The sequence below is a fragment of the Chenopodium album genome, chromosome 2, assembly GCF_948465745.1.
Source record: "Chenopodium album chromosome 2, dcCheAlbu1.1, whole genome shotgun sequence".
In the NCBI taxonomy this organism is placed as follows: domain Eukaryota; kingdom Viridiplantae; phylum Streptophyta; class Magnoliopsida; order Caryophyllales; family Amaranthaceae; genus Chenopodium; species Chenopodium album.
In genome coordinates this window covers 57,799,523-57,825,147 of record NC_137835.1, presented here as the reverse complement: position 1 = coordinate 57,825,147, position 25,625 = coordinate 57,799,523, and the positions used below count along the sequence as shown (strand labels likewise).

The 25,625-nt window shown below is 34.1% G+C and overlaps 1 protein-coding gene and 1 pseudogene across 5 annotated transcripts; both read left to right on the top strand.

Moving 5' to 3' along the window:
* The first annotated feature begins 1,036 nt into the window (after nucleotides 1-1,036).
* On the top strand, nucleotides 1,037-15,433 carry LOC145586072 (nuclear intron maturase 2, mitochondrial pseudogene; annotated as a pseudogene). 4 transcript variants are annotated; one of them, XR_014100793.1, is made up of 5 exons: nucleotides 1,037-3,599; nucleotides 4,319-4,525; nucleotides 14,884-14,960; nucleotides 15,051-15,170; nucleotides 15,282-15,433. The product of XR_014100793.1 is annotated as a nuclear intron maturase 2, mitochondrial pseudogene, transcript variant X2 (transcript). The 4 variants fall into 4 exon arrangements; XR_014100796.1 differs by having other exon boundaries at nucleotides 4,437-4,525; nucleotides 15,051-15,433; XR_014100795.1 differs by having other exon boundaries at nucleotides 4,322-4,525; nucleotides 15,051-15,433.
* Nucleotides 15,434-17,986: 2,553 nt separating this feature from the next.
* Nucleotides 17,987-23,552, top strand: LOC145586066 (O-methyltransferase 16-like). The gene is made up of 4 exons (XM_081642789.1): nucleotides 17,987-18,276; nucleotides 20,341-20,651; nucleotides 22,894-22,958; nucleotides 23,039-23,552. Exons 1-4 carry the CDS (start codon nucleotides 18,086-18,088, stop codon nucleotides 23,333-23,335), a joined length of 864 nt encoding a protein of 287 aa, XP_081498915.1. The 5' UTR covers nucleotides 17,987-18,085; the 3' UTR covers nucleotides 23,336-23,552.
* The last annotated feature ends 2,073 nt before the right edge of the window (nucleotides 23,553-25,625 follow it).

Sequence of the window (25,625 nt, the reverse complement as noted above, 5' to 3'; positions counted from 1 at the left end):
ATTTAGGTGTATGCTTCCGCAATTTTATTTAAAGGTTGTTTATTTTTCTTTTATTTATCATTTATTGTTAATAGTAAATCGGGGGTGTTATAGATACTTAGTTTGTGAAGAATTATGAAAATGGGTAGAAGTGCATAACTGTAGAGGCTAGAGGAAAAATTGTGAGAGAGATGAGGGAAATGGATTTTGGTGGAAAATTTAGAGACCCTAATATAATTATATTTCAGTTTTTTTTTTTCTTTTTTTTTTGTTAACGGAGAATGTAACACCGTTAACTATTAGGTACTAATATTGAGTAATTATCTACTGACAAGACACTAAAGTGGAAACATTAAAACCATGAGTCGCCAAAGTGCCGGTAAAAAAAAAACCCAAAAAAAGTGGAATTACTTGAACGTTGGGACACCAAAGTATAAATTTTCCTTTTTACATTGAGGAGAGCCTAGTTAATATGCCATATTAACAAAACATGTTAATATGGTGACAATTTTGCAAATATGAGGAGTGAAATGTATTATTTTTATTATTTTTCTAGTACCACCTAACCCAATCCAAAGCTTTCGTTCACCATTGAAGATGCCCAAGCTTTCGTCCTCCATTTAATATGCTTAAGCATGTCCACCGCCACCACTTTCTGGTGGTTTTGCCGCCAAAATAAACGAAAACCCTAAGGATAAATGGTGAAACAAAGGGCATGGTTAAATCCAAAGGGTAGAAATTTGTCATCACCTTTGATTCGTCCATCGCAGCCGCCGATTTCTCCATTTATGATTTCAATTTTGAATGAAGAAGTGGAAATGAAGAAGAAGGAGTTAACGAAGCAATTTTAAGGTAGTACTGTTCTACGGTTCTTGGTAGTGAATTTACTCCACTAGCCTTGCTAAATAGATCAAAAAGACTACTTTACCCTATATTAACAAAAATTGTTAATATGGCATATTAACATGTATTTTCTCTTTTTCATTCCTGAAGGCTTACCTCTTTTAATTTTTAAAAAAATAATAATACTACGTAATTAAAATTAACGTATCATTTCCTCGTCAACCGAGTAGAAGCACCGCCGTTTCCTTGTACTAGCATTTTAGGTTTCAACAACGATTCAAATTCAAGGTTTCATTACCACCAACCTGAGCAACCCAAGGAAACCCATCATTTCATCCATCGAATACGAATGGTCCATTTCCTGTTTCCGCCATTAAAGCTGGCCATTGATGGTGGAGGAAGCTTTTTTTTGGAAAATTTCATGGGGTAGTTCTGTTTCACTCTCTTCATTTCATTGAGGTTTGTTTTTCGCATACTGTGATACAGTTACTTATTATACTTCTGTCAAATTTTCGAAATGCGTCGAAATCTTGCAATAACAGGATATAGGGTTTTAGCTGGGTCAGTTAATCAAACCTTAAAACCCTCAATTTTATGCAACAATTTCATTGATTACAATCATAGGTCAATTGGTTTTTCATTATTTAGGGCATTTTCTGGGTTTCATGATAATAGGAGAAAACCTGACCCGGATGACCCTTTAAGCTTAATGAAGGAAGATGGGGTTGCAGTTTGCTCACATTTGTGGATTGAGAATTTTCGCGAACCCGAAAAGAGTGTTAGCAATTTGACTTCATATCTTAGGAAATTTGAGTTGTGGGTATTGGCATATCAGAAGGTGTATGCTGATGAAACTGGTTCTTATTTGCCTCGACATTCGATACAAAGGTCGGCCTTGGAGGATTTGTTGGCTCTTAGGAATGCAGTTCTTGATGAAAGGTTTAAATGGGGTGCTAGGTTGAACTTTTATATCAAGTCACCTAGGGATAAGACTGAGTATGATTCTTTATCGAAAAGGAAGATTAAGACGATATTAACCACCACGCAACCAGCACCGTATCAAGATAGGATTGTGCAAGAGGTTTTGTTTATGATTTTAGAGCCCATTTATGAGGCTCGGTTTTCGCAGAAGTCGTATGCATTTAGACCTGGTAGAACTGCTCATACTGTTTTGAGGGTTATTAGGAGGTCATTTGCTGGGTATTTGTGGTATATAAAAGGAGATTTGAGTACCATTCTTGATGGTGTGAAGGTTGGGTTAGTTATAAATGCTTTAATGAGAGATGTGAGGGATAAGAAGGTGGTTGATTTGATACGATCAGCTCTTGTGATGCCAGTGATTGCGACAAAGATTGATGATGGTGATAAAAAGAAGAAGAAACGAAAATATCAGAAGAAGAAGGTTTTGGCAGATGATGAACCAAAACCCGATCCATATTGGTTGGATTCATTTTTTGGGTTTGCTCCAGAGGAAGCAGAGAAGGTTCCTTCCTGGGGTCATTGTGGAATTTTGAGCCCACTATTGGCGAATGTAATCCTAGATGAATTGGATCATTGGATGGAGGGTAAGATTAAGGAGTTTTATCATCCTTCAAAAAGTGATGTCATTTGGAATACGCCAGAAGGCGAAGCAGAGCAGGGAAATACTTCATGGCCTGAGTTTGTCCCCACTAGCGGACCAGATAAAACACGAAAAATGGACTTTATCAGGTATGGAGGTCACATTTTGATTGGAATTCGAGGACCCAGAGCTGATGCAGCAATATTAAGAAAGCAGTTGATTGAGTTCTGTGATCAGAAATATCTTCTGAAGCTTGACAATGATAGCCTGCCTATTGAGCACATAACTAAGGGAATTATGTTTCTTGATCACGTGTTATGCCGAAGAGTTGTTTATCCCACACTACGCTACACAGCTAGCGGTGGAAAAATTATCAGTGAGAAGGGTGTTGGAACTCTGTTATCCGTGACAGCAAGTCTGAAGCAATGTATTAAGCAATTCAGGAAGTTGAACCTTCTGAAAGGGGATCGAGAACCTGACCCACAGCCTTGTTTCAGAATGTTTCATGCTACTCAAGCTCACACTAATGCTCAGATGAACAAGCTGCTATGCACTATGGTTGAGTGGTACAGATATGCTGATAATAGAAAGAAAATTGTTAATTTTTGCTCTTATATTATCAGAGGATCACTTGCAAAGCTGTATGCTGCGAAATATAAGCTTCGTTCACGTGCAAAAGTGTACAAGATTAGTGATAGAACCCTTAGTCGTCCTTTAAAGGAGAAAAAGGGGCTTTCGCCGGAGTATCAGAACATGCTGAGGATGGGTCTTGCAGAGTCTATTGAAGGGCTGAAGTATACAAGGATGTCTCTTGTGCCTGAGACAGATTACACCCCTTTTCCTAATAGCTGGAGGCCTGAACATGAAAAGGCATTGTTAGAGTTCCTGAGCCTTGATGATCCTAAGACCTTGGAGGATCAGAGGAACTGCATCAAAGAGCAAGGCCTAATTTCACCACAAGATTATATTTCTATGCTCGTTTGGAACTATAAAAGAAATGCTATTGTATCGGATCAACTCTCGTTAATAAATGGTGGTAGCAAGAACATTGGAAGTTATGATCAGTCTCAGTTGGAGTTGAGTAATGAGGACTGTGTTGAAAGAAGTGAAGATGAAGAAGAAAATGAAGAGAGAATTGACATGGCACACATGTGAGGTACCGTGGTGTCTGAGCTTTTTGAACTTTGTGTGTAAAGGAAGAAGTCATGCTTGAAAGGTATGAACATTTTCTCCCGGGGGTAGTCTAAACACCCACACAATATTACTCTTGTGACATCTTGTAAAATTTCATGCCTTATAAAGGCTGTTTTGAAATATGATTTCTACAATAATTAAGGTTTTCTCAACTAGGCTGACAAGCTTATTATTTATATAATTATTGCTTGCATTTTGAAGTTATAGTCTTTGAAATTTATATGAAGTTGAAGTCTTTTGAATCATGTATAACCAAACTTCCCTGCTTTCTCCTTTCACTAACCTAAGAAATAAAATATTAAGTTGCCAAAGGAAACAAGATAAAGAAGTACTAAAGAAAGCTATTTATATATTGTTTTCGTGCATTTCAGTTTCATTGTACACCCTATTTAAGTTCACAGAGTCCGTCGAGGTTAATGGACATCCTTTGAAGGAGATGCCTTCTTGAGTCAATTTTATGAACTAATGTCTTTTTGGTTTACTGGAGGTCTCCCTTCATGCCACATGTAATATCAATTGAGGGCAATATATTGATTTAAAATTTTGCTTCTATTAGTTTAGATGGATTATTTTTGGAATATTAAAGTTCTGTTGGCTTCTATTTTTGGTATCTGTATATGAGGAGAATCTAGTGCCTTAAAATATTGCATCTATTAATTCAGATGGATAAATAGTAGAATATTGGCAATTTTTTTTGGTCTTGTGTTTTTTATAACTGTGATTGCATTTGATCTACAACAGAAGATTGAGGAAACAGTAAAAAAATTATTCATTTGTTGCTCGAAAATATCAAGCTCATATATATCAAAGGGAGTCAGTGGAAGAGTTATTGATATCAAAAAAATTTCTTTTGTGAAAGTTAGAAGCCATCTTCTGAATGGTCAAATCGTTAATCAGTGGAAGATGCTTTTATGGAAAACAAATTTTGTCAGCTTGTGCAAGCTTTAGGTAAGTATCTTCTGTATTAATGTTAATTTTATACAGTATGAAGTTTGAGCAGTGCTCTAATTGCTAAGTTGCTGTTGACATAATTGTGAACGTATTTAAATTTAGATTGGTGCTGTCTTTTTTCAATAGCTCACTTGATGTATCTTAAAGGACTTTAAGTTGTCTGTGTTCTAATATAAACCACTTACTAAAGTTCTCTTAAGCAATCTAGGATTAAATGCAAAAAGCTGACTAGAGAGAGAGGTACAATCAGAAGTATATCATAACACAGTTTTTGTGAATTTTTTGAATTTTATGTAGGAAGATAGATTTAGTTGGAAAAGAAAGATAGAAGAAAATTAGAAATTAATAGAGGAGAGTGGACTAAGAGAATTATGAAGAATATTATTGAGACACTTCTAGTTTGATTTTAGAAGGGACTAAGCCTCTCAAAAGTCTAGATTGTAACAGATAGATTCCCCGTTAAATGATATTCTTTTAGCTTCTACTATTTTTTAATTAAGACAATCTTCTCCTCTACTGATTTTTTCAGAACAATTTTGCTGAACAAGCTTTGCTGAATTTATTTTTGCCGGCTTTTACTTTAGTATTATTTTTGCTCAAAAAATTATATACTGTAATTTATTCAAATAAATTGTGGAGATGCTTTCCATATAATATCTAGTAAATTGGGAATTCCATGATTTACACCACAGTGTTGCTATGATTCTTGGATTGCTATTCTTGAAAACTAACACTCTTAAACACAAACAATGATTATAGTTAAGCGTAATATAAGTCTGAATCTAGAGACTGAACCCTTATAGCTAGTTCTTTTGTGTTATTGGCTGCTCTAGATATTAGCCATTTGGATCAATATTATTATGGTGAATCTTCTAGCAATTCTTAGCTATTGGTTTGACTTGTTTTGGAAGTAAGACTTTGGTGAATTAGTGGGGTATATTCTGAGTTGAGTTGGTCTTGGCTGCTTTAGCCAGAAAATTGTAAGCATTTGTTGTGAGTGGGCGCTGCTTAAAGTTTTTGCTTTATTTTCATTCCTAATTTTATCCTTTTAGGTATTTGACACATCCATAATAACATGCAGCTTTGCTATTCCCATCTTTCTAGCATAATCTTCTCTGGATACCTAGCTCAGTTCATATAATTATATAACATTGATGAATCTTAAAGTATAGTACGGTCACACAATCATGTGAAGCACATCTTGGTTAATATCTAGTTCCTAAATAAACTTATCCCAATTTACTTGAAAGAGGTGAAACACTTACTTTTGAGCAAATCATTTCCATCTATTGTTGTTACACCCTCTCTTCACTTTGACTCCCTCTTAGTTCTAAGATGGCATTCCATGTAATTAGGTTTTCTCCGAGCAAAGCCTTATCCTCTTCACCTTATTTTTGTTGAAATTAAATTAATTTTACCGACTTAAATATTTTTATTTTATTGATTCTCTATTATATTTGCTCTTCAAAGTTACTTGCCAGTTGCCATAATTTATTTTTTACTGATTTGAAATAGGAAAAATTGTAAACAATACTCCCAACTTTGCTCCATTTTCTTTTAATAATCCCAATTTTAGATTATTGTTTTCTTTCTTCAATCTCAAACCGGTCAGCAAAAGTCAATGACCTACTATCACAAGTTATGTGACACGTGTCACATTGTGATTGGTCCAAAACGGAAAAAACAATTAAAAAAAAAAGAAAAAAATGGAAACCCCCCCACACCCATCCCCTCCACCACCACCCACCGAAATCCCAAACCCCAGCCATCCCTCTTCCTCCCCTCTTTCTCCACCGGCGAACGCATCTCGGTGAACCCATCCCATCCCAACCTTCCCGCCGCCCAGCCGCCACCTCATCCCTTCCCGTAAACCCCCTTTCTCTCCTCAAAATTGCTGCAATTTTGTTCCAGAAGGAAGAGGTTGAGAATTCGGTTGAAGGTTTCGTTGGGGATTTTCGAAGCTAAGGTGAATCAATTAAAGGAGAAATTGGATGAATTGACGGAAAAATAGGTTAAATCTGAAAAATTAATTGGGTTTAGCTCGTATATTTCGCTGGTGTTAGGGAAGGAGGGCGGTGGGTGGTGGGTTGCAGACTTGCATTATCGGCGCGGGGGGAGAAGGAAACCGGTGCAGCGCCAGGAGGGGTGGAGGCGAGGCGGCCTGTTGGCGTTAAGAGTTGGATGGCCAGATTTTGAGGGGTGGGATTTCGTTGCTGTGACAACCGTAAAGGGGTAGTGGGGGGCTGGGTGGGATTTCCGACCACCGCTCCCTCATCCTCATCCCCATCCAACTCCAACCAGTCAACCACCCTCTTCATTCCTCTTCCGTTTCTGCTTTCTTCTCCGCCGGTTCCCGGCCTTTCCGGGTGGTTAGGGAAAGGGTGGGGGCTGGGTTTTCTGTTTTTTTTTTTTTTTTTTTATTTTATTTTTTTTATTTTAATTTTTAGCCAATTAGATCTCGACACATGGCATTTATGAAAAAATGAAAAAGAAAATAACCTTTTCAACCGGTAACTTGTCAAAGGGATTGAAGAAAGTAAGCAACCCCCAAAATTGGGATTATTCTAGAATAATCCAAAGTTGGGATTATTAAAAGAATGGAGCAAAGTTGGGATTATTATTTTTAATTTTTCCTTTGAAATATTGTTGCAGACTTAAAATTATTTTAGTTAAATATACCTTGGTTTCAAATGTACGAATGGTCAAACTATTGCTCCAAATTAAACTAACTCCAATTATAATCTTGTCTACCAACACTATATCATGCATTGATAACATACAACTTGGTCTCATTGTCTCGGATGTACAAATGGTTCACAATTATGAACTTTTGTTTCATTGATATTGAACATTTAGTCCATATATGATGAACATATAGATTGGAGATTACAAACATAAAGTGTTTTTTATTTTATTTTATTTTTTGTAAATTATATTTGCTCCACAATGAAAATAATCATATAGCTCAAAATTATAAACATTTCTTTTTAGTTTATTTAACAGAGAAGATGAACATATATCTCAAATATCATAAACATAAACATAGCAGATGTGTTTGTAATCTTAGATTGTATGTACATTATGGTGTCCAAGATATATTTTTTTTTTTTTAGGAATATGGTGTGCAAGATATTATTAATGCTTCCACTAGCTAATCTTTTGTGCTCCCAATAAAATGTTGAAGCATAGTTTAATAATTGGTACTATAATTTCTTAAATTCACAATAAAATTCGCTGGTCAAGCATTACCTCGTATAGTTTTTGCTGTGTCAGTTGTCAAAATCTTGTAAGCCTTGGATTACAATTTTTTTTTTTTCCCCAATTATAATTCCTCTAGAAGCAATTGAAAAAGAAAGGGCATTTACTTCTCTTTGTGCACAACCAATATTCTTAATCTAACAGCTTAATACCCCATTAGAACTACTGCAAATTAATGGGAACTAACAACTTAGAAGATTCCTAATTCAATTGATGTGTGTGTGATATTAGACAATAATTTTGTTTGCAATGTGAATTTCAAAGCATGCACATGTTGGTCGTTCTGAACTTGATACCGTTTTCTATTCTGAACTAAATACTCCCTCCATCCCATGATATAATCTCTGTTTTCCCTTTTAAATGTCCCACAATGTCGTTCATATATCCTTTATTAGACACTCTGAAATATCTCAAGTACTCCCATTATTTGTCTTTACTCACTACACTATCGAGATTACCCTCCTATTTCTTCTTATATTTGTGCCCCTCTCATTTTCATGTACTTTCCTCTTTTTCTTGTACTTATTACATAAGCCTCCAACTCACATTTCTTGTACTTTTCTCCCATTTTCATTTACTTCATGTATTCTCTCCTCCCATTACTTAATTCCCGTGAAATATTACAAATGGGGCAGTGTATTAGGGACGGAGGGAGTACAACATTTTTTTTTATGGTTTCCAATGCCGTAATTTGACCAAAAGTTAAGCTTTAACTAAATCTAAATTCTGTGACCTTATTTTGCTAAATCATTGTAAGAACCTTAAATCACGGTAAAATAGGGATATAATTGTTTGTTTTTTTTTTTTTTAAAAAAAATACGGCCTTTTCTTCCTCAACTAGTACTCGCATTATTTATGGCTATTTAAGCACCTCCCACCTTACCCGTTTTCCTTAGCCACTACTATCCCTTCACCATCTTTACTACATAAATAATACTTTCACCATCTCTACTACGCAATACTACCTCCATTTCATAATAGTTGCGGCAGTTTGCCTTTTAAACTATTCGTAATTCATATACTTAATTTGACTATATTATTTACCAATAAATAAAAAACATATGTTGTCATGTGAAATAATTTGGATCATCCTTCATGTATAAACGTCAAATGTTCATATAATTAACGGCATAAAACTGCTTGAATTTTTTTATATTTATAGATGCTTGGTGTCCTAACTCCCAAATGTTTTTGCATACGGACCAAATTTTATTTTTCATTAACAAATATAGATAGTTGTAAACTACTTTTAAAATCATTCCATCAATCCAGCTAGTCAAAATTAAGTCTATATACATGTCTTCCTTTGCTCATATGAATTTGTTCACAATTCACAAATTCCAAATCGGTTTCGTGTGCTATGAATTTGTAGATGTAGTATGCGTTTAAAGGTGAATACCCTGGTCAGATTTGTTGTTAACACTTTGGTGGAACTACTAGATGAAATGGAGACAATGTCTTTTTTTTTTTTTTTCCTTATTTAATAATTGGCTAACACATTTCTTATTTGTGTTATTTACTGGAGAACATTTTCATGTATTGACTGATGAATCACAAATTGACAAATATACCTAGAGTTAGTGCCCTGTTGACGTGGAATATCACTCCCCCATAATCTCTCCTAAAAGAACAGTAAACCCTTTCGCTATATTTATGGTGAAAGTTCAGGTTTTTTAGAGCATGTTTGGGGAAGTTTTCATCCATTCAAGGCAATTTTTAACTTGTTAAAAATAACAGTTTTACTCCCTCCATCACGTTTTATTTTTTATGTTTTGACTTGACCAACTTTTAAAATATTCAACTATAAAAATTCACTTTTCTCTGTTTTCTTTTATGTACCCCTTTCATACATATTGAGGGGGAGAAAGTAAAAGGCAATATTCAGCCATCTAATTACTTGTCCAGAAACTATCCCACCAAGAGCACCAACCATCCCAATGCCACCATCACCACTGCTGCTACTCCAATGTCACCATCATCACTGCAAAATGGCTGCTCAAATCAAGAGGAGAAAGAAAGTATCAAGAAAAATTCTACACCCCTACACGGCCAACCACCACAGCCAAACCCCTTCATTTGGCCGAATCTCACCACCAGCACCTTTGTTTTTTCCCCTCAAAATTTGAGATCATGGTGGTTGAATTTAACCATAGAATTATCATATTTGGAACCCATGGCAAATTCTAACCACCATGGTTTCGTGTTATGTGAATTTCATTAGTGGATGTGGTGAGGGTTAGTGTCGTGGGTTAGTGTCTTGGTGAGGGTTGTTGTTTCAGTCAAAGTAGGGTAGATGGGTAGTGTTTCCTTGGAAGATGGTGGTTGTTAGAAAATAACTACGGGGAATGAAGAACTTAGTTTTAAAAAGCGCGCCTAGGCGCAAGGCTCTCAAAGGTGCAAGTCAGTGAGCTTTAACCAGGCGCAAGCTCCTACCAAAAGCGTGTGCCTTGGTGCGCCTCTGCCTTTGCCAGGGCGCTGCGCCTAGGTCGCTTAACACTCAAACGCGAGAGAGAATAAAGATTTTTGTAAAACCTACAGAAAAAGACTAAAATTTTTGTAAATTAAAACTTACAGTCTTTTTTACAATTTCGAATAAAAACCCTCAATTATTTGCTTGAATTAGCTTTAAATTTGCTCCCAAATCAAAAGCCCTAAATATAAGAAACCCTTATTTGTGAATTCTGAAATAATTGGGGAAATTAGCTGTGATGCCACAATAGAAGTTGTGGGTGAGCTTTTCCTGGTGGATTCCAGCACCAGAATTATCGCATTGTTGTCGGCAATCTCTGCTAGGTTAGTCTTCCTTAGATTTTTTTTTCTCTCTTTCTTGGATATTTTTTTTCTCTTTCTTCGATCCTCTTTCTATCATTATCTCTCTTCAACCTTCACCCCTTTTTTAACGCTTCTGCCCACCTTTTTCCTTTTTTCCCCCTTAAAGAGGATACAACTTTATACTCACCTCATTTCTGTAATTTTTGTTTTGTTTTTAAAAAGCTTTTTTTTTTTTAAGCAGTTTTAATTTTTTATCCAAGATTTCCCTGAATTTCGAGATCAATTAAAGCAATGTAATTGAACTCCCTAAGAACACATTAAGAACAATTAGAATAAATAAGGAAGAAGAAGTTTAAATTAAGCTATAATTGTAGCCCATGAGAATATATAATATACAACTTTTTTTAACCCAAGAGTCACTATTTTCCAAACAATAATTAATTAAGATAATCTGATTTTAATGAATAGTCACTAATTAATTATCCGTAGTGCTTATACTTGTCTGATTGACAAACCCGCCCAATCGGGCAAATAAGAAGATAAATTTGTTTTCGCGTCCGACCGGGGTAACTTAACCCTATCGGGCTAATAAACGTAAATTTTTTAAGTATATGTTCGTGCCCGATCGGGCAAAGTCTGTCCGATCAGGCTCATGATCATAATCCTGGCCTCACATTAAAATTTGTTATGCTCCAAATATTAAACTTATACACTAGCTCCAAGCTAAACTTTTTATATTTAACCAATGTGAGAGTTTATTCCTAACATCAAGTTAAATAAAATAAAGTAGCTAATTTCCTCTATTTTACCAATGTGAAACTTTCTTCTCAACAATAAGCTAAATAGAATTGAACAAGCTAACTTTTTCTATTATAATGTGGGACTTTCATCCCAACATTAAGCTATATACACTAACTTATATAACTTACTTCGATTTTAGCAATGTGAGACTAGTTTCTCCTAATGGCATTTCTAGCTCATGTTAGAAACTTGTTTGATTTTTCTAGTGAATCTAGAAGAAGTGTAAGGGCAAGGAAGGAGAAAAATTTGGGTCTAAATTTTATTGATTCACATGTTATTCTTTTTCTTGTAGAAAGTGATAGATGTGAGGTTACTAATAGAATACCCATTCTACTTGATGTTGATGTAGAGGATGGTCCAAAAAAGTTTAAAGAAGCAATGATTTCTAGAAACACAACTTTTTAGAAGGAGGCAATGAATGATGAGATGAATTCCTTGACTTCAAATAATATTTGGTATCTCACGGATTCGGATTTGCCATCCGGTTCCAAAGATGTTGGATGTAAGTAGGTGTTTAGAATTAAAAAGGACGCAAATGGGAAGATAATGTCTTTTAAGGTTAGGTAAGTGGTAAAAGCCTAAAAGGTTTTACTCAAAAGGAAGGGGTGGATTATTTTGATACTTATGCACTCATTGCTAGAATTATATCCATTAGAGTTCTTTTGGCTTGCTTCTTCATCAAATGGATGTAAAAGCAGGTTTTCTAAATGGTGATTTTGATGAGGAAGTGTACATGAGGCAAGGGTTTTGTTCTTCTTGGCAATGAAAGTAAAGTTTGTAAGTTGGTTAATTTCTTGTATGAATTAAAATGGGCTCCAAGATAGTGCCATAAAGAATTTGATTCTGCACTTTTTTCATGTGGTTTTACTCATAATTCTGCTGATAGATGTATTTATACTAAGTTACAAAAGATTATGGAGTCATTGTATATTTATATATTGATGATATATTAATCTATGGGACGAATATAAAAGGCATTAATGAGACTAAGGAATATTTATCTTCTTGTTTTCAAATGAAAGATTCGAGTGAAGTGGATACACTATTAGGAATCAGAGCTATAAAACATAGTGGGGGTTATGCTTTGAGTCATATTATGATGATAAAATGCTTGATAAGTTTAAGCATTTGAATATCAAAGAAGGCAATTCCCTTATAATTAGTCATGTAAACTAGAAAAGAATAATGGTAGAGTAGTTACTGAACTTTAGTATGCAAGTGCAATTAGTAGTAATGTATGCATCACATTGTACTAGGCCCGATATTGCATTTGTAGTTTGCAAAATTTCTAGATTTACTAGCAATCCTAGTGTTATTGGAAAGCTATTGGTAGAGTTTTCGGTTTCTTAAAGAGACCCAAAAATCTTAGTTTGCTTTATAATAGTTTAGGGTTTTTAGATGCTAGTTGGATTACTTAAATTGGTGATAATAAATCCACTAGTGGCGGGTGGGTTTTTATGCGTGGTGGAGGTGCTGTTTCTTTAGCTTCAAAGAAACAGACTTGTATTACTCATTCCACCATGGAGGCTGAATTTTTAGTCTTAGCAAGCAGATGGTCGAGGAACACGTTATTAGATATAGAGTTGTGGCCACAACCGATGTCAAAGCGTATAATAAGACTATGGAAAAGATTTATTATGGAAAATCTTGACATATTAGTTTGAGACATGCGTATGTATGTAACTGTTGTGCATGGACGGTCTTTCAATAATTTGGTGGATCTGTTTACAAAAGGATTATCAAGGGACATGGTGCAAACTATTCCCAAGGAAATTGGTTTGAAACCAATTATTTAATCAAGAACAATGGAAACCCAACTTTTTCTATAGTATTACACCTATATTAAAGGTTCAATGTGGTGAAAAAAGTTGCTTGTCGATGATATATTGATTATTGTTGATTATAATTGATATATGTAAGGGTGAGTTTTAGACTCTCAATGAAGTTTCAAAGGTTATTTTTGTACTTCACCTATATGAACATATAGGAATGGTGTTGTTCCTAGCAAAAGTGTGTTTTACTTTTGGAGATGTTCATGAATACCGGGATGAGCACGTGGCCATAATAGTGCTACCAAGTTTAAGAACATGTGGTTTAACAATCTTTTGTGTAGAATTTCCGGCAATGATATTTAAGATTATGGTTCAAAGCTACGTGCTACCATTAATTTTGTTGTTACTTTGAAAGTTTACACTAGGTGGAGTTTAATATCGATAAGTTACCTTCATTGATTCATAATTTGTTAGTAAAGATTTAAGAATATACACCAATTTTGAAGACTAAGTGGGGGATTGTTAGATTAGTCGTCTCAATAGGTGTTGTGAATGATGGGAAATTAGTCCCACATTGGTAAAATAATAGTTGGTTATATAGGTTAGTGTATATAGCTAAAGGTTAAGGATGGAAGTCCCACATTAGTAGAATAGAAGAAGTTAGCTTGTTCAATTCTGTTTAGCTTGTTGTTGGGAAGAAAGTTCAATAAAGAATATTGGCTACTCTATTCTATTTAACTTGATGTTGGAAGGAAACCCTTACATTGGTTAAAAGGAAAAGTTTAGCTTGGAGCTAGTGTATAAGTTTAATATTTGGAGCATAACAAATTTTAACGTGAATCAAGGATTATGACCACGGGCCCGGTCGGGCGCGAACATGCACTTAGAAAATTAATGGAAACAAGCTTATTTTCTTATTAGCTCGATTGGGGCGAGTGTGATAATTGCTTAGGATAATAGTGACTTTTCATTATAAGTCGGATTATCTTAATTAATTATTGTTTGGAAAGTAGTGACTCTTGGATTAAAAAAATTGTATATTATATATATATATATATATATATATATATATATATATATATATATATATATGGGCTCCAATCATAACTTACTTTTAACTTCTTCTTCCTCATCTATTCTTAATTGTTCTTAGTGAGTTAAATTACATTGTTTTAATTGATCTCAAAATTTAGGGAAATCCTAGAAGCATATTAATTGCTAACCCATAGCAATCATAGTGGGGGTTATAATTGCTTTAAGGACAGTGTAAACACGTCCCTAATTCTTCATTTTTCATTGCTATTTTCTAACAGTGGTGAGGGTGGATAGTGTTTTCGGGGAAGGTGGTTAGGGTGGGTGGTGGTGAGGAGAAGATGGTGATGGGTGTGTTTTTTAGGGGAGCAGTGAGTGTGGTGGCTTTGCTGGTGATGGTGTCACTGGAGAGGCGGTGGTGATAGTGGCATTGTGGTAGTAGGCTTGGTTGGTGATGGCTAATGGTTAAAGGAGGGGGTGGTTAAGGAGAGAGTGTGGTTAAAGTTAAAATCATGGGTTTGGATAATTAGTGGGGTTGTATCACTTGTATGTTTCAAATGTTGTTTAATTAAGTTTAGTATGGTAATTTTGTAAGAAGTGTTGCAACTATTATGACATTTCCTTATTATAAAAATGTTGCACATATAAGAAACCAGAGGAAGTAGATAAAAACTATGCTATGTGGGATATTATTTGATTGCTATATTTTTCTTTATCTAGGGCCTACGCGGTTACCTGTATTTGTGCCACCCTCTCTACACTCAGCTCAAACACAAGTGAGAAGATTTGAAGAGCAGGTACATAAATTTTGATTTGTTAGTACATTATTGGCAATGCCTTGGGTTCATTATCCAAATCGCAGGTTAATAAATATTTATCATGTGCAGGTTCATTTTTGAATTGTAGGAATAGCGACAAGAAATTGACATGATGAAAAATCATGTGCCTCAAGCTTCAAAATAAAGAATCCTGTTCATTGCACAATACCAGTAATAATGAGTTTAGAGGTAAAAATAGTGAACATATCTATCTCATTTTGCATCAGATCCTTCCAATCTATATGTAGGTTTATGTGTAGATGCAATGTAGGAGGTTACACTAGTGACTTTTCATTTCAGGGTATTTTTCAGGCTGCTTGAATTAGGTCTTCAGGGTCGCTCTAAACTTAGTAAGTTGTAATTTGCCTATTTGGGAATGATAGGTTTAACTTCAGGCTTCCAAGATGTACAGACTTGATCAAACAGTGTAAAAATCACTACTTGTTTTTTACGACGTAGCATTTGCTGATGTATTAAAGCTTTCTTGTCATTTTGATCTTGTGCCAAACTTTTACCTTAAATAAATGCCTACCTTGGAAGTATATTGACGTAGTTATATAGATTAAGTCATTAAATAATTGTCTTGAGGGGTAGTAACGAAGGATTTCCCTATTATGATTGGATTACACAAGTTATGGCATTGAGTTCTTTCCTCTTTGCAATTGGATGAATTAATAAGAGCTATCTAAGGTGAGAAATCGTGGTGTATGTTGTTTGCAGATGAATGTATTGGTGGTTCAGGAGACTGGAGTTGGGGTTAATGCCAAATTGAAGCAATGGAGGCAAAGCTTAAATATAGTTTTTAGCACTTAGAGGAAGTCAAGTGGGAATATAGTAACATTGGATGGTAAGAAAGCACCCAAAATGATTGTTTGAGTGTTTTAAGTACCTTGGTTTGATTTTCAATATAGTGAAGAAATCGACCAAGTTGTGACCGAGCAACAAATGGGATATTGTGTAATCATAACCTTCCAAGATAAAGAGAAAATTCTATCGGAAGGTCTGATGTTATATGGGTTAGAATGTTGCCATTTAGGATGGATCATATTAGAAAGATGGGAGTACTAGTGATGCATATGCGTGAGAACGCCTTAAAGGATAGAATTAGAGATATAAATGTTAGAAGGAAAGTTAGAATTCAGATGTCAAAGGTAAAATAAGGGAGAATCAATTGCGTTGATTTGGGAAATGCATTAAGTTAAGATCCCACCGATGGGATCTTTGAAGAGGCAAAAGCAGACCATAAATTACTTGGAAGGAAGGATTAGAGAAAGACATGAAAAATTGGGTTTGCAGGAGCATTTGACATGGGGGGACATAAGGGAATGGAAGGAGAGAACATGGTTAGGAAGTACTTGGTTTTTGCAGCCGACCTCATCTTCAGGATTAAGGTTTTGATTGTTGTTGTATCTTTTATTCAGGACGACTTAATTGAATGAACCCTTACTCTCTCATAGGTCATTTAGCTTATCTACACAGGTTAATATGTTTTTTCCCTATATAACGTGGACACATTTAAAATGAGAAATAAAATTCAATTTCAAGACAACTAATTTTATGAACTGTATTTCATTGTGACTTGAGTAGTTCAACATCAACCATGAAAAATGTGAAGTTTATTTGAAGGGATCCAGAGTGTGTTAGGTTTGTGCCTAACTTTAATTCTCAATCAAAATATGTTAAATTATTTATTTTTATATACTAATTGGCAGACAAATGTCTGGTTCAGTGTCAAGAAGTTCGTTGTCGGTCAATATACTACGTATAATTGTTGTCTAGATCTACATGCATTTTTTATATTTTATTTTATTTTATAATTTTTTTACTTATTAGATTTCCTAATAACTATAAAGAGCAATGGAGCGTTAATGCGTTGCATAGAATTCAATTTCAGAATTTGGATGTATTCATATAAATATTGCGTATGTTAATTGCTAATATATCTAGATTATATTTTATATAAAACAAGTTACCAACAAAGCGTTGGCTCACTTGATATATGTTCTTACCTCAGGTATAGAGTTCAAATCCTACCAAATGAGGGTACTTGGGGGTAGGGCTGTCAATCTCTGACGGATTCGATAACCCGACCCGAAGTTACTGAGAGAAAACTAACCCTAACCCAAACAACCCGAATTCGACCCGACTATAAAGTGTTTGATCCATAAATATTGGAATAAAAAATGGTGAGGGTTGAGGTTTGATTAGGGTCTTCCTTATCATTGAAATAAAAATAAAATAAAATTACAGAAAACAAGTTATTATTCGGTTATGAGAAATCTTAGGATCGATTCTCATCACTCGCTTTTGTAGTCCTCTAAAAAAAAAAAGATTTATATATACTTGTATTTTTTTTCTCAAAGAAAAATGTTGAAGCAGAGCAGATCTGATTTCATTATTGTTATTATTGTTATTGTTATTGTTACTACTATTACTATTACTATTATTAACACGCATTATTATTATAATTATTAAATATTATTATTAAATGTTAATTAATATTATTATTAAAAATAAAAAATTATTATTTTTATTATTAATATTAAAAATTAATAATTAGTATTATATTTAAATATTAGTTATTATCTTTAAATACTAATTTTTATCATAAAAAATCAATTATTACTATTACTATTATTGTCATTGTTTTTTTTTGAGAAAATATTACTATCATTATTATTTTATTATTATTATTTTTTTTTTTTTTGAAAAAAGTCATAAAAGGACACTAAATTTCATTAATGTAAGCCATACGGCATCTACAATTGACAATGAACGATAATGAAAACGAATTTAACAAAATCAAACAAGAATTAATCGGGGAAGGGCTAAGAATCCAAATACATAAATATAACAATTCGGCATATTCTCGATTCGTTGTCTCATACAACTTTTTGAGTGGATCCGTCGTCGCTTCGCAATTTTGTGAGAAAGTAAATTCTTGTGTTGATTCCGTAACCCGAATCCGAGCCACAATCAATAGTAGCCCCGCACAATCGGAGACGGGGGTGCTGCAGTTGATCAATGATCAGGCTGGCCTCGACGGGCTTTCACCAGCAGAGATAGCAACCAGGGTTCGGATACTGAACCCAAATGCACCTGCCATGCTAGACTGGATGCTCTGTCTTCTAGCCACCTACGACGTTATTGGGTGCACCGCGGTAGACACGGCTGATGGTGTTGAAAGGCGGTATAGTCCCTCGAGGGTAACTAAGTTTCTGGTGCCTGATAATGATGGGGTGTCATTAGGTCCTCTGTTGAACCTATTTGTTGATAAGATCTTCATTGAGAGCTGGTTAGTTTTCTGATTATTACATTTTATATGAACAAAGTTTAATTAAAGGGTAAAGGAGGACAAATAATAAGCTCAAAGATCTATCATAGAATTTACAAACTTAGCTCATTTTTATCTACATGTATATTAAACTAGTTTAATCTATCTTTAGTTATTGTGAACCACTCCTTCCATTCCATGAAATTATGTTCATTTACTATAAATGTGTATACCGAACCAAATTAAATTAATGGAAGTTGGGATATCCAGATATGTGTACTTGGAAAATGTAAATAAAGATACTCCATCCGTCTCTTATTGATAATCTTTTATGAGCAATTTTCACAAAAATTAATAAATATAAATAAGTAGTAAAAGCACATTCGAAAGGTAAATTTAAATTGAGTTTGCAAAAAAATAAAGAGAGAAAAGAATAAGATTATAAGAGTACATGGAAACAAAATTTACATAAGAAATTTAAATTTGTACAAATATTTTTGCAAATTAGAGAGAATTTTGATAAAAAAAATTACTCCCTTTTTTTTTTAATGCATCACTTTGATTTTTGCACTATTTACATATCAAGATTGACTTAATTTTTTCACCTCTATAAAATAAATAAATGTTATTATATAACATATCATTAGATTAATCCTAATGTCTAGTTTCATAATATAATTTTATTATAATTTTTACTAATAGACTATTAAAGATATTAATGGTCAAAGTTGTATCTCGGGAAATGTTCCGGTCAAACTGATGCAAATAGAAAAAAAAAAGGAAAAAAAAAGGGAGTAATATACTTGAAAAAAAGCAAATGAGACTATCATTTTGGGACTTAAAATTGGCTATAAAAGATTATCAATTAGGGATGGAGGGAGTATGATATATGTGGTATTCCCTCCGTGTTTAAATAAATAAAGCGTTTTGATTTTCACAAAAATTTTAAAAGGTTAGTTGAATTATTTATTAAAATAATAGGTAATGGAGTAAGTTAAGGAGAGAGAATAGAATAGGAGATTTTGTGGGGACCATTAGTTAGTAGAATGTTATTAAAAAATAGAGACAAGTTTTTAAAAAAAACACATTTCATTTATTTAAACATGACTAGATAAGAAAAATGTTTTACTTATTTAAAACACAGAGGGTTACATAATATGTGATTACTTTACAAGAATAGAGAGTATTCTAACATAAAAAAGTTGTTCCCAAAAATTTGTGGTTCATAAAATATAATACAAAGTATGAAGTATTTAATTATTTAAGAAAAAAAAACTCCTAAATTATTTGGATTTTTTTTCATTATTCATGTATTTCCTCGGTTTTCTTAATTGCACCATTTGTCATTTTATGTTTGCTGATGTAGTACTTTGATCATTAATATCTTCAATTATGCCTAAAAAAAATTATAAAATATTATATTTGAAAAGTAGATATCGAGATTAATCTAACAAGATCCCATGTGACTATATTTTTCCTTACGGATAAATCACAAAAGATGGCCGAAGAAGGTTGTGTGAATAGTATAAAAGTGTGTCCTATTAAAAAAAGGATGGAAATATTTTTTATCATAATTTTTTAATAGTGTATTGAAAGCAAATTTTATCATGATTGTGTTGTGTTGTTAAATACTCTATTAATGTAAAGTTTTCAGTGTTTATTATTACTAGTATAATCTTTTACTAAAATTTATCTAAGGTTAAAATAATGCATTGATATGTGTATTAAGTCTGATTTTATCAAAGTAAAAGTGAGAATGGTTTCATGTTATAGTCTCTAAATCTAAATGAAAAGTGGGAAGAAATTGGTGAAATTAAAGGATTAGGTGATACTATAAGTTTTAAGGATAATGATATATGTAGCCATTAAGCCTATTTATAAGCATTAAATATACTTTTAAAATTGAATTAAGTTGAGAATTCATGACAAAATTACACGTAGACCGGTGTAATTAATATTAATCTTTGCCCAAAATTTCTTTTTTTTAGTTTTTTTATACATAGCTCTTCCGAAAGCATAGCCCTTCCCAAAAGGGGTGTATCATTTTTCAATTTTTAATTATTTATTATATGGAAAAATGTGAAGGAGCAAGCTTAAAGAAGCAGTAGTAGAAGGAGGGATACCATTCAACATGGCACATGGAGTGCATGCATTCGAGTATCCAAGTTTGGACGCAAGATTCAATGAGGTTTTCAACAAGGCAATGTATCAATCAACAACATTCACCATTAAGAAGATTCTTGACAAGTACAAGGGTTTTGAAGGCATAGAAAATCTAGTTGATGTTGGTGGAGGTCTTGGCCATACTCTTCGTGTCATTATATCTCAATATCCCTCTATCAAGGCTATCAATTTTGACTTGCCTCATGTCATCGAAAATGCCCTTCCATTCCCCGGTAAGACCGCTTTTTAAAATTAATCTAGCTTAAGTTTTGTGCAACTCACGGTTGTTTCTGTCTGGATCCGATAACTCGAGAATCCGAACCCGAGATCCTGATACTCCTATCGGCAAGCTGAGAACCTACACAATGAGCAGAAGTTAGCTAACCCTGGGGTGATCCGGGGATAACCACTCCGATGATAAAGTTAGAATGTGTTTAAGAGAAGGTAAGTAAGAGAGAGAAAGTAGAGAAAGAGAGAGAGAGTAATTAATGCTTACCATTTAATGAAGCTTAATCTACTATTTATAATAAATTTCGTGACAGGTGGCTATAAGACATGCAAGGCTTTTCTCGCCAAGTGTCAATGATAAGACTGCCACGTGCCAAGTATTGAAGAGCCCACATGGCCGATATGTCTGCTTTTTAGAGCATATCAGCCCTTATCACATATCATTCTGCTTTTTAGAGCATATCAGCCCTCGTCATATATCATCCCATATAACGGTTTTACTAAAATTAATTATGAATTACAATTTAATTTAACAATAATTTGAAAAAAAAAAAGGAAAAAACTATGTTTTCAATTGAAGTAATTTGGTCATGAGTTACTTAGTGTTACTCGATCGGTTAAAGGTCACTCGGTTAGGGGTTACTTAAAGATGGCTTTGGGTCTTATCCGGTCATGCCTTGTGCGAGGTCCACGTGATTTGGGGTTAGTTAGGCCCGTCCCACGAGTTTTGTGTTGAGCCGAAATTTTCAAAAGGTTGGCCCGTGTGTCAGGTCGTGCTGGGCATGCGTTCCTAAGCAAAATTGTCTTGATTTTAGCAAGCTTTGTTATATCGGACTCGGCCATGTCGTGCCTTATCGCGCTTCTCCCAAATAAAGGCGGCTCAGGCCAGCAACGACCCACACGCACAGTACCGTGTTGTGCCTTGCTTTTTTTTTTTTCTTACTCGTATTGTGTCGTATTTATTCGTGTTGGATCATGTCGGGCTTTGGGCTCGGTCCAGTGCCATATTTAAGATTACTCTTGACTAGGGGTTTTTCGTGTGTTAGCTGGCCACAAGATAGCCACTAGGGGTGAACATGGTCTGGTTTGGTGCGGTTTGAGTATAAACCAAACCAAACCGCAAAATACGGTTTGGTCAATTTTCCAAACCAAACCAAACCATATTAATATTGAAACCAAACCAAACCAAACCGTAATAATGCGGTTTGGTTTGCGGTTTATTATGAGACGACATTTTTTCCTAAAAATTGTCAAATATTAATAAATTTATAATAAAGTTCAAATAATTAGCCCAAACGGATTAAATTATACTACAAAGTTTTAATAAAAATAACAACCAACTAATAAAGTGCTAACACAATAACACATAATAAAAATAATACATAACAAATTAACAGTGGAAATTTGTCCAAAAAAAAAAAAATTCATACTACATTATAGTTTTTAATAATTGGCAGCAACTTTACAACATCAGGGGCTACATTATGCGATATCAATGAATGCCGGAGCTAAACTGATCTTGGAGTATAGTAGTATACAGAATTACTGACCGTCTTCTAATGATTTTTCATGTTTTTTATTATTATTATTTTTTAAAAATATATAATAACTATTTTAATTTTTATAAATATTATATAAATATTAAAATGCGGTTTACTGGTTTACGGTTTGGTTTGGTTTATAATTTTTGAAAAACCAAACCAAATCGCAAATCGTATTTCCCAAAAAATCGAAACCAAACCGTATTTTTCCAAACCGTAAACCAAACCAAACTGCTAAAATGCGGTTTGGTCTGGTTTGATTACGGTCCAGACCAAACTCTGTACAACCCTAATAGCCACACACAAACATTGTTGATTTAATAAAATGTGTATGAAAAGGTTGTGTTACAAATATATCTCAATTTGGAAATAATATTATATTTATTTAATGGTCAATTGAATAACAATGCCAAAATAATCCGAAAGATAATTTAATGGTCAATTGAATAACAATGCCAAAAATTGGAAGGAATGCTGACTCAACTTACTAACAACATAAAAACAAGGAATTCAAAATTACAAATTTAAAAAAAAAAAAAATGCCACGTAGGCTTTTAACCTGCATTAGTAGGTAAATCACCTGGTGGGACTGCTGGAGGAAAAATGGGTCAGTAGTTAGGATTATTGTAGAATAAACGTTAGTTGGGACTATCGTAGGTAAATCACCAATAGTTGGGACTTTTTTTTCCTTTCAATTTTGACATAGGTGTGGAACATGTATGTGGAGATATGTTTGAAAGTATTCCCAAAGGAGATGTCATATTCATGAAGGTGAGTTTACACTTACAACTATTAATGTGAAATATATATGCACTTACCACATAAATAACACTTGCTTTCCTTCCAAATAGTGGGTTTTACATGATTGGAGTGATGAGCATTGCTTGAAGTTGTTAAAAAATTGCTTCAAGGCATTGCCGGAAAATGGTAAGGTCATTGCCGTGGAAGGAATCATGATAGACAAGCCAGATAATACAGCTTCCGCCAAAGTCATAAGCCAAAGAGACTTGCTTATGATGACACAAAACCCAGGAGGGAAGGAGCGGAGCAAGCATGAGTTTGAGGCTTTGGCTAGGGCTGCTGGTTTTGCTACTATCAACTTTGTTTGTTGCGTTTATAACCTTTGGGTTATGGAGTTTTACAAATGATATGGACTCACTTGATACTAAGCTTGTTTATGGTCATTTAGTTCATTATGTGGCATGTCCTTTAAATAAAACATATGAAGAATTGTTTTTGGCTTCTTTATTCAATTCTAAGATGGATATACTTCTAAGGTTATTGAATTATTTTTCCTTCATTGAAAATAAACTTCCTTTTGGGTTTGGAAAATTCTTTTGAAAGATATGGTATGATGAGTTATTATTTGTTAGTCCAAGTACTCCCTCTACCCCTTTTTTTTTTCCTCAATTTGTCATTAATGGATATTTTTTTATTTTATTTTATTGATTGTTCAATTTCATTTAAAGCCATGGAATCTTCTTAACCTCTCTTTTAAGATTTTTCAACCCCCTCTCCCTTCATCATTTCACACACTCCCTCTTCTACTCTATGGTATGGTTTGGTTTCTCTCTTCTCATTTTAACCAATGTCCTCTCTATCCTTGGGGAATGATGGACCGCTACTTGGTATAGGTCACCTCGCCCAATACCAAGTGATATAAGTTGTTTATTTTTTTTTTTTTGGAAAAATGGAAATAAATAAACCCACCTTTGCTCGAACTGAAAGTAATAACCCACCTTTGCATATTTACGAGACAAACCCACTTTTGTGAGTAATCTTCATTTAATATACCAACTAGTGAGTAGCCCGGGCGTTGCCCCGGGTTGCTACTGTTGTAGATGTGCAATCAATAAATTTTTTTAAAGACTTTTTAAAATTGTAATTATCATTGTCAAACTGAAATTGAGTTTTTTATTTTTTTTATTTATTTTTAATTATATTTTTTTAATAGAACCTTGTGGTTTTCACTTATATGATTTATTTTACATATTAATTACACGCTTGATAATTGGCTTAGATGGTGAAATAGTTATTCTTGTTATAAAAGGTTGAGGGTTCGATTCTCCTTATCCTTACATTTTCCCTCCTAATCCCTCTTCATCTTCAATAATTAATTTTATTCGAACACCATTTCTACTGGTCCCAAAGTTTTGTTTTTTTTTTTGAATTGGATGAATTGAAGTTACTGTCTTGTGCTTGGGGTAGTAATTAGGATTTATACAATACTTTAAGTGAATTTTGTGCATTCGTTTGATAATTAATTATGGAAAATGTGTGTTTGAAATTTTACCATGGGGAGGGTGTTTAAGATGCAAAAATAGTGGATGGGAATATGTGGGAGGGCAATACAGGACTTTTGCAGTTGATGCTGATGAGTTGTGTTGGTTTTATTTAAGGGAATTAGTAGATAAATGCGGTAAATAATGGTGATGTGTACACGATTTATTACTTGATGCCTGGATTTGATTTTGTTGATGGGTTAAAGAGTGTGTATAATGATGATGAGGTTAGAACAATGGGGGAACTTTTGCTTAATAGTAGATGTCTGGATTTGTATTTGGTTCATGATGGAAAGAAGCTTTATTTCTTAAATCCTGTCCATGGATCCCTTCTGATTATGACTGGGAGGATAATAGACCATGTAGTCCAATTCCCCTAGATTTGTTGCTGCATGGTGTTAGTTTTGATGAGGATAAGTCAGATGATGATTTTGAAATAGGGTTACATGAGTGGGTGGATGAGGATGAGATGGTTGTTTCAGTCTGCTGATGAAGTAAATGAAATTAGTCAGGAGGATGGGGATTGGTTAGGTGACTATGAGATATATGAAGCAATTTTTTTTTTTTTTTTTTTTTTTTTTTTTTTTTTTTTTTTTTTTTTTTTGGGGGGGGGGGGGGTTGAACATAATGACTTAGAATAATTACAAGATCCAATGTTATTAGATGGATTGGATGTAGTGATAATGAAGTACAAGTAGCAAGGGAGAGCGTGAACGGATTCAACTGTAGCATTGTTGAATTAGCTCATAAACTCCAAGCTGAGGCTGATAGGGTGGGCTTACTGTGGTAGGGGACCATACTTGCATCAGGAGCATGGAAAAGAACAAGCAACTGAAATGTAGCCGGCTTGCAGAACAGTTACTTGATGTATTCAAAGCAAGACCTCATTGGCCTGCTAAAGAAATTATAGAGACTGTAAGGAGAGCTTATAGAGCCATTGTGAAGCCTGATTTTGCTTATAAAGTTAAGTGGCATGCTCACAGGAAACTACATGGGTCAATGAGGGAGCACAATGGGAAGGTTGGTAGATACTTATGTGAAAAGGTCCAGTCCTAACACACACTTGGACTTGGTCACTAGTAGAAAAAACGTTATGGGAAGCGGTTTAAACCCCCTAATGGGAAGCGGTTCTGAACCGCATGGGTTTAGGGGGCTT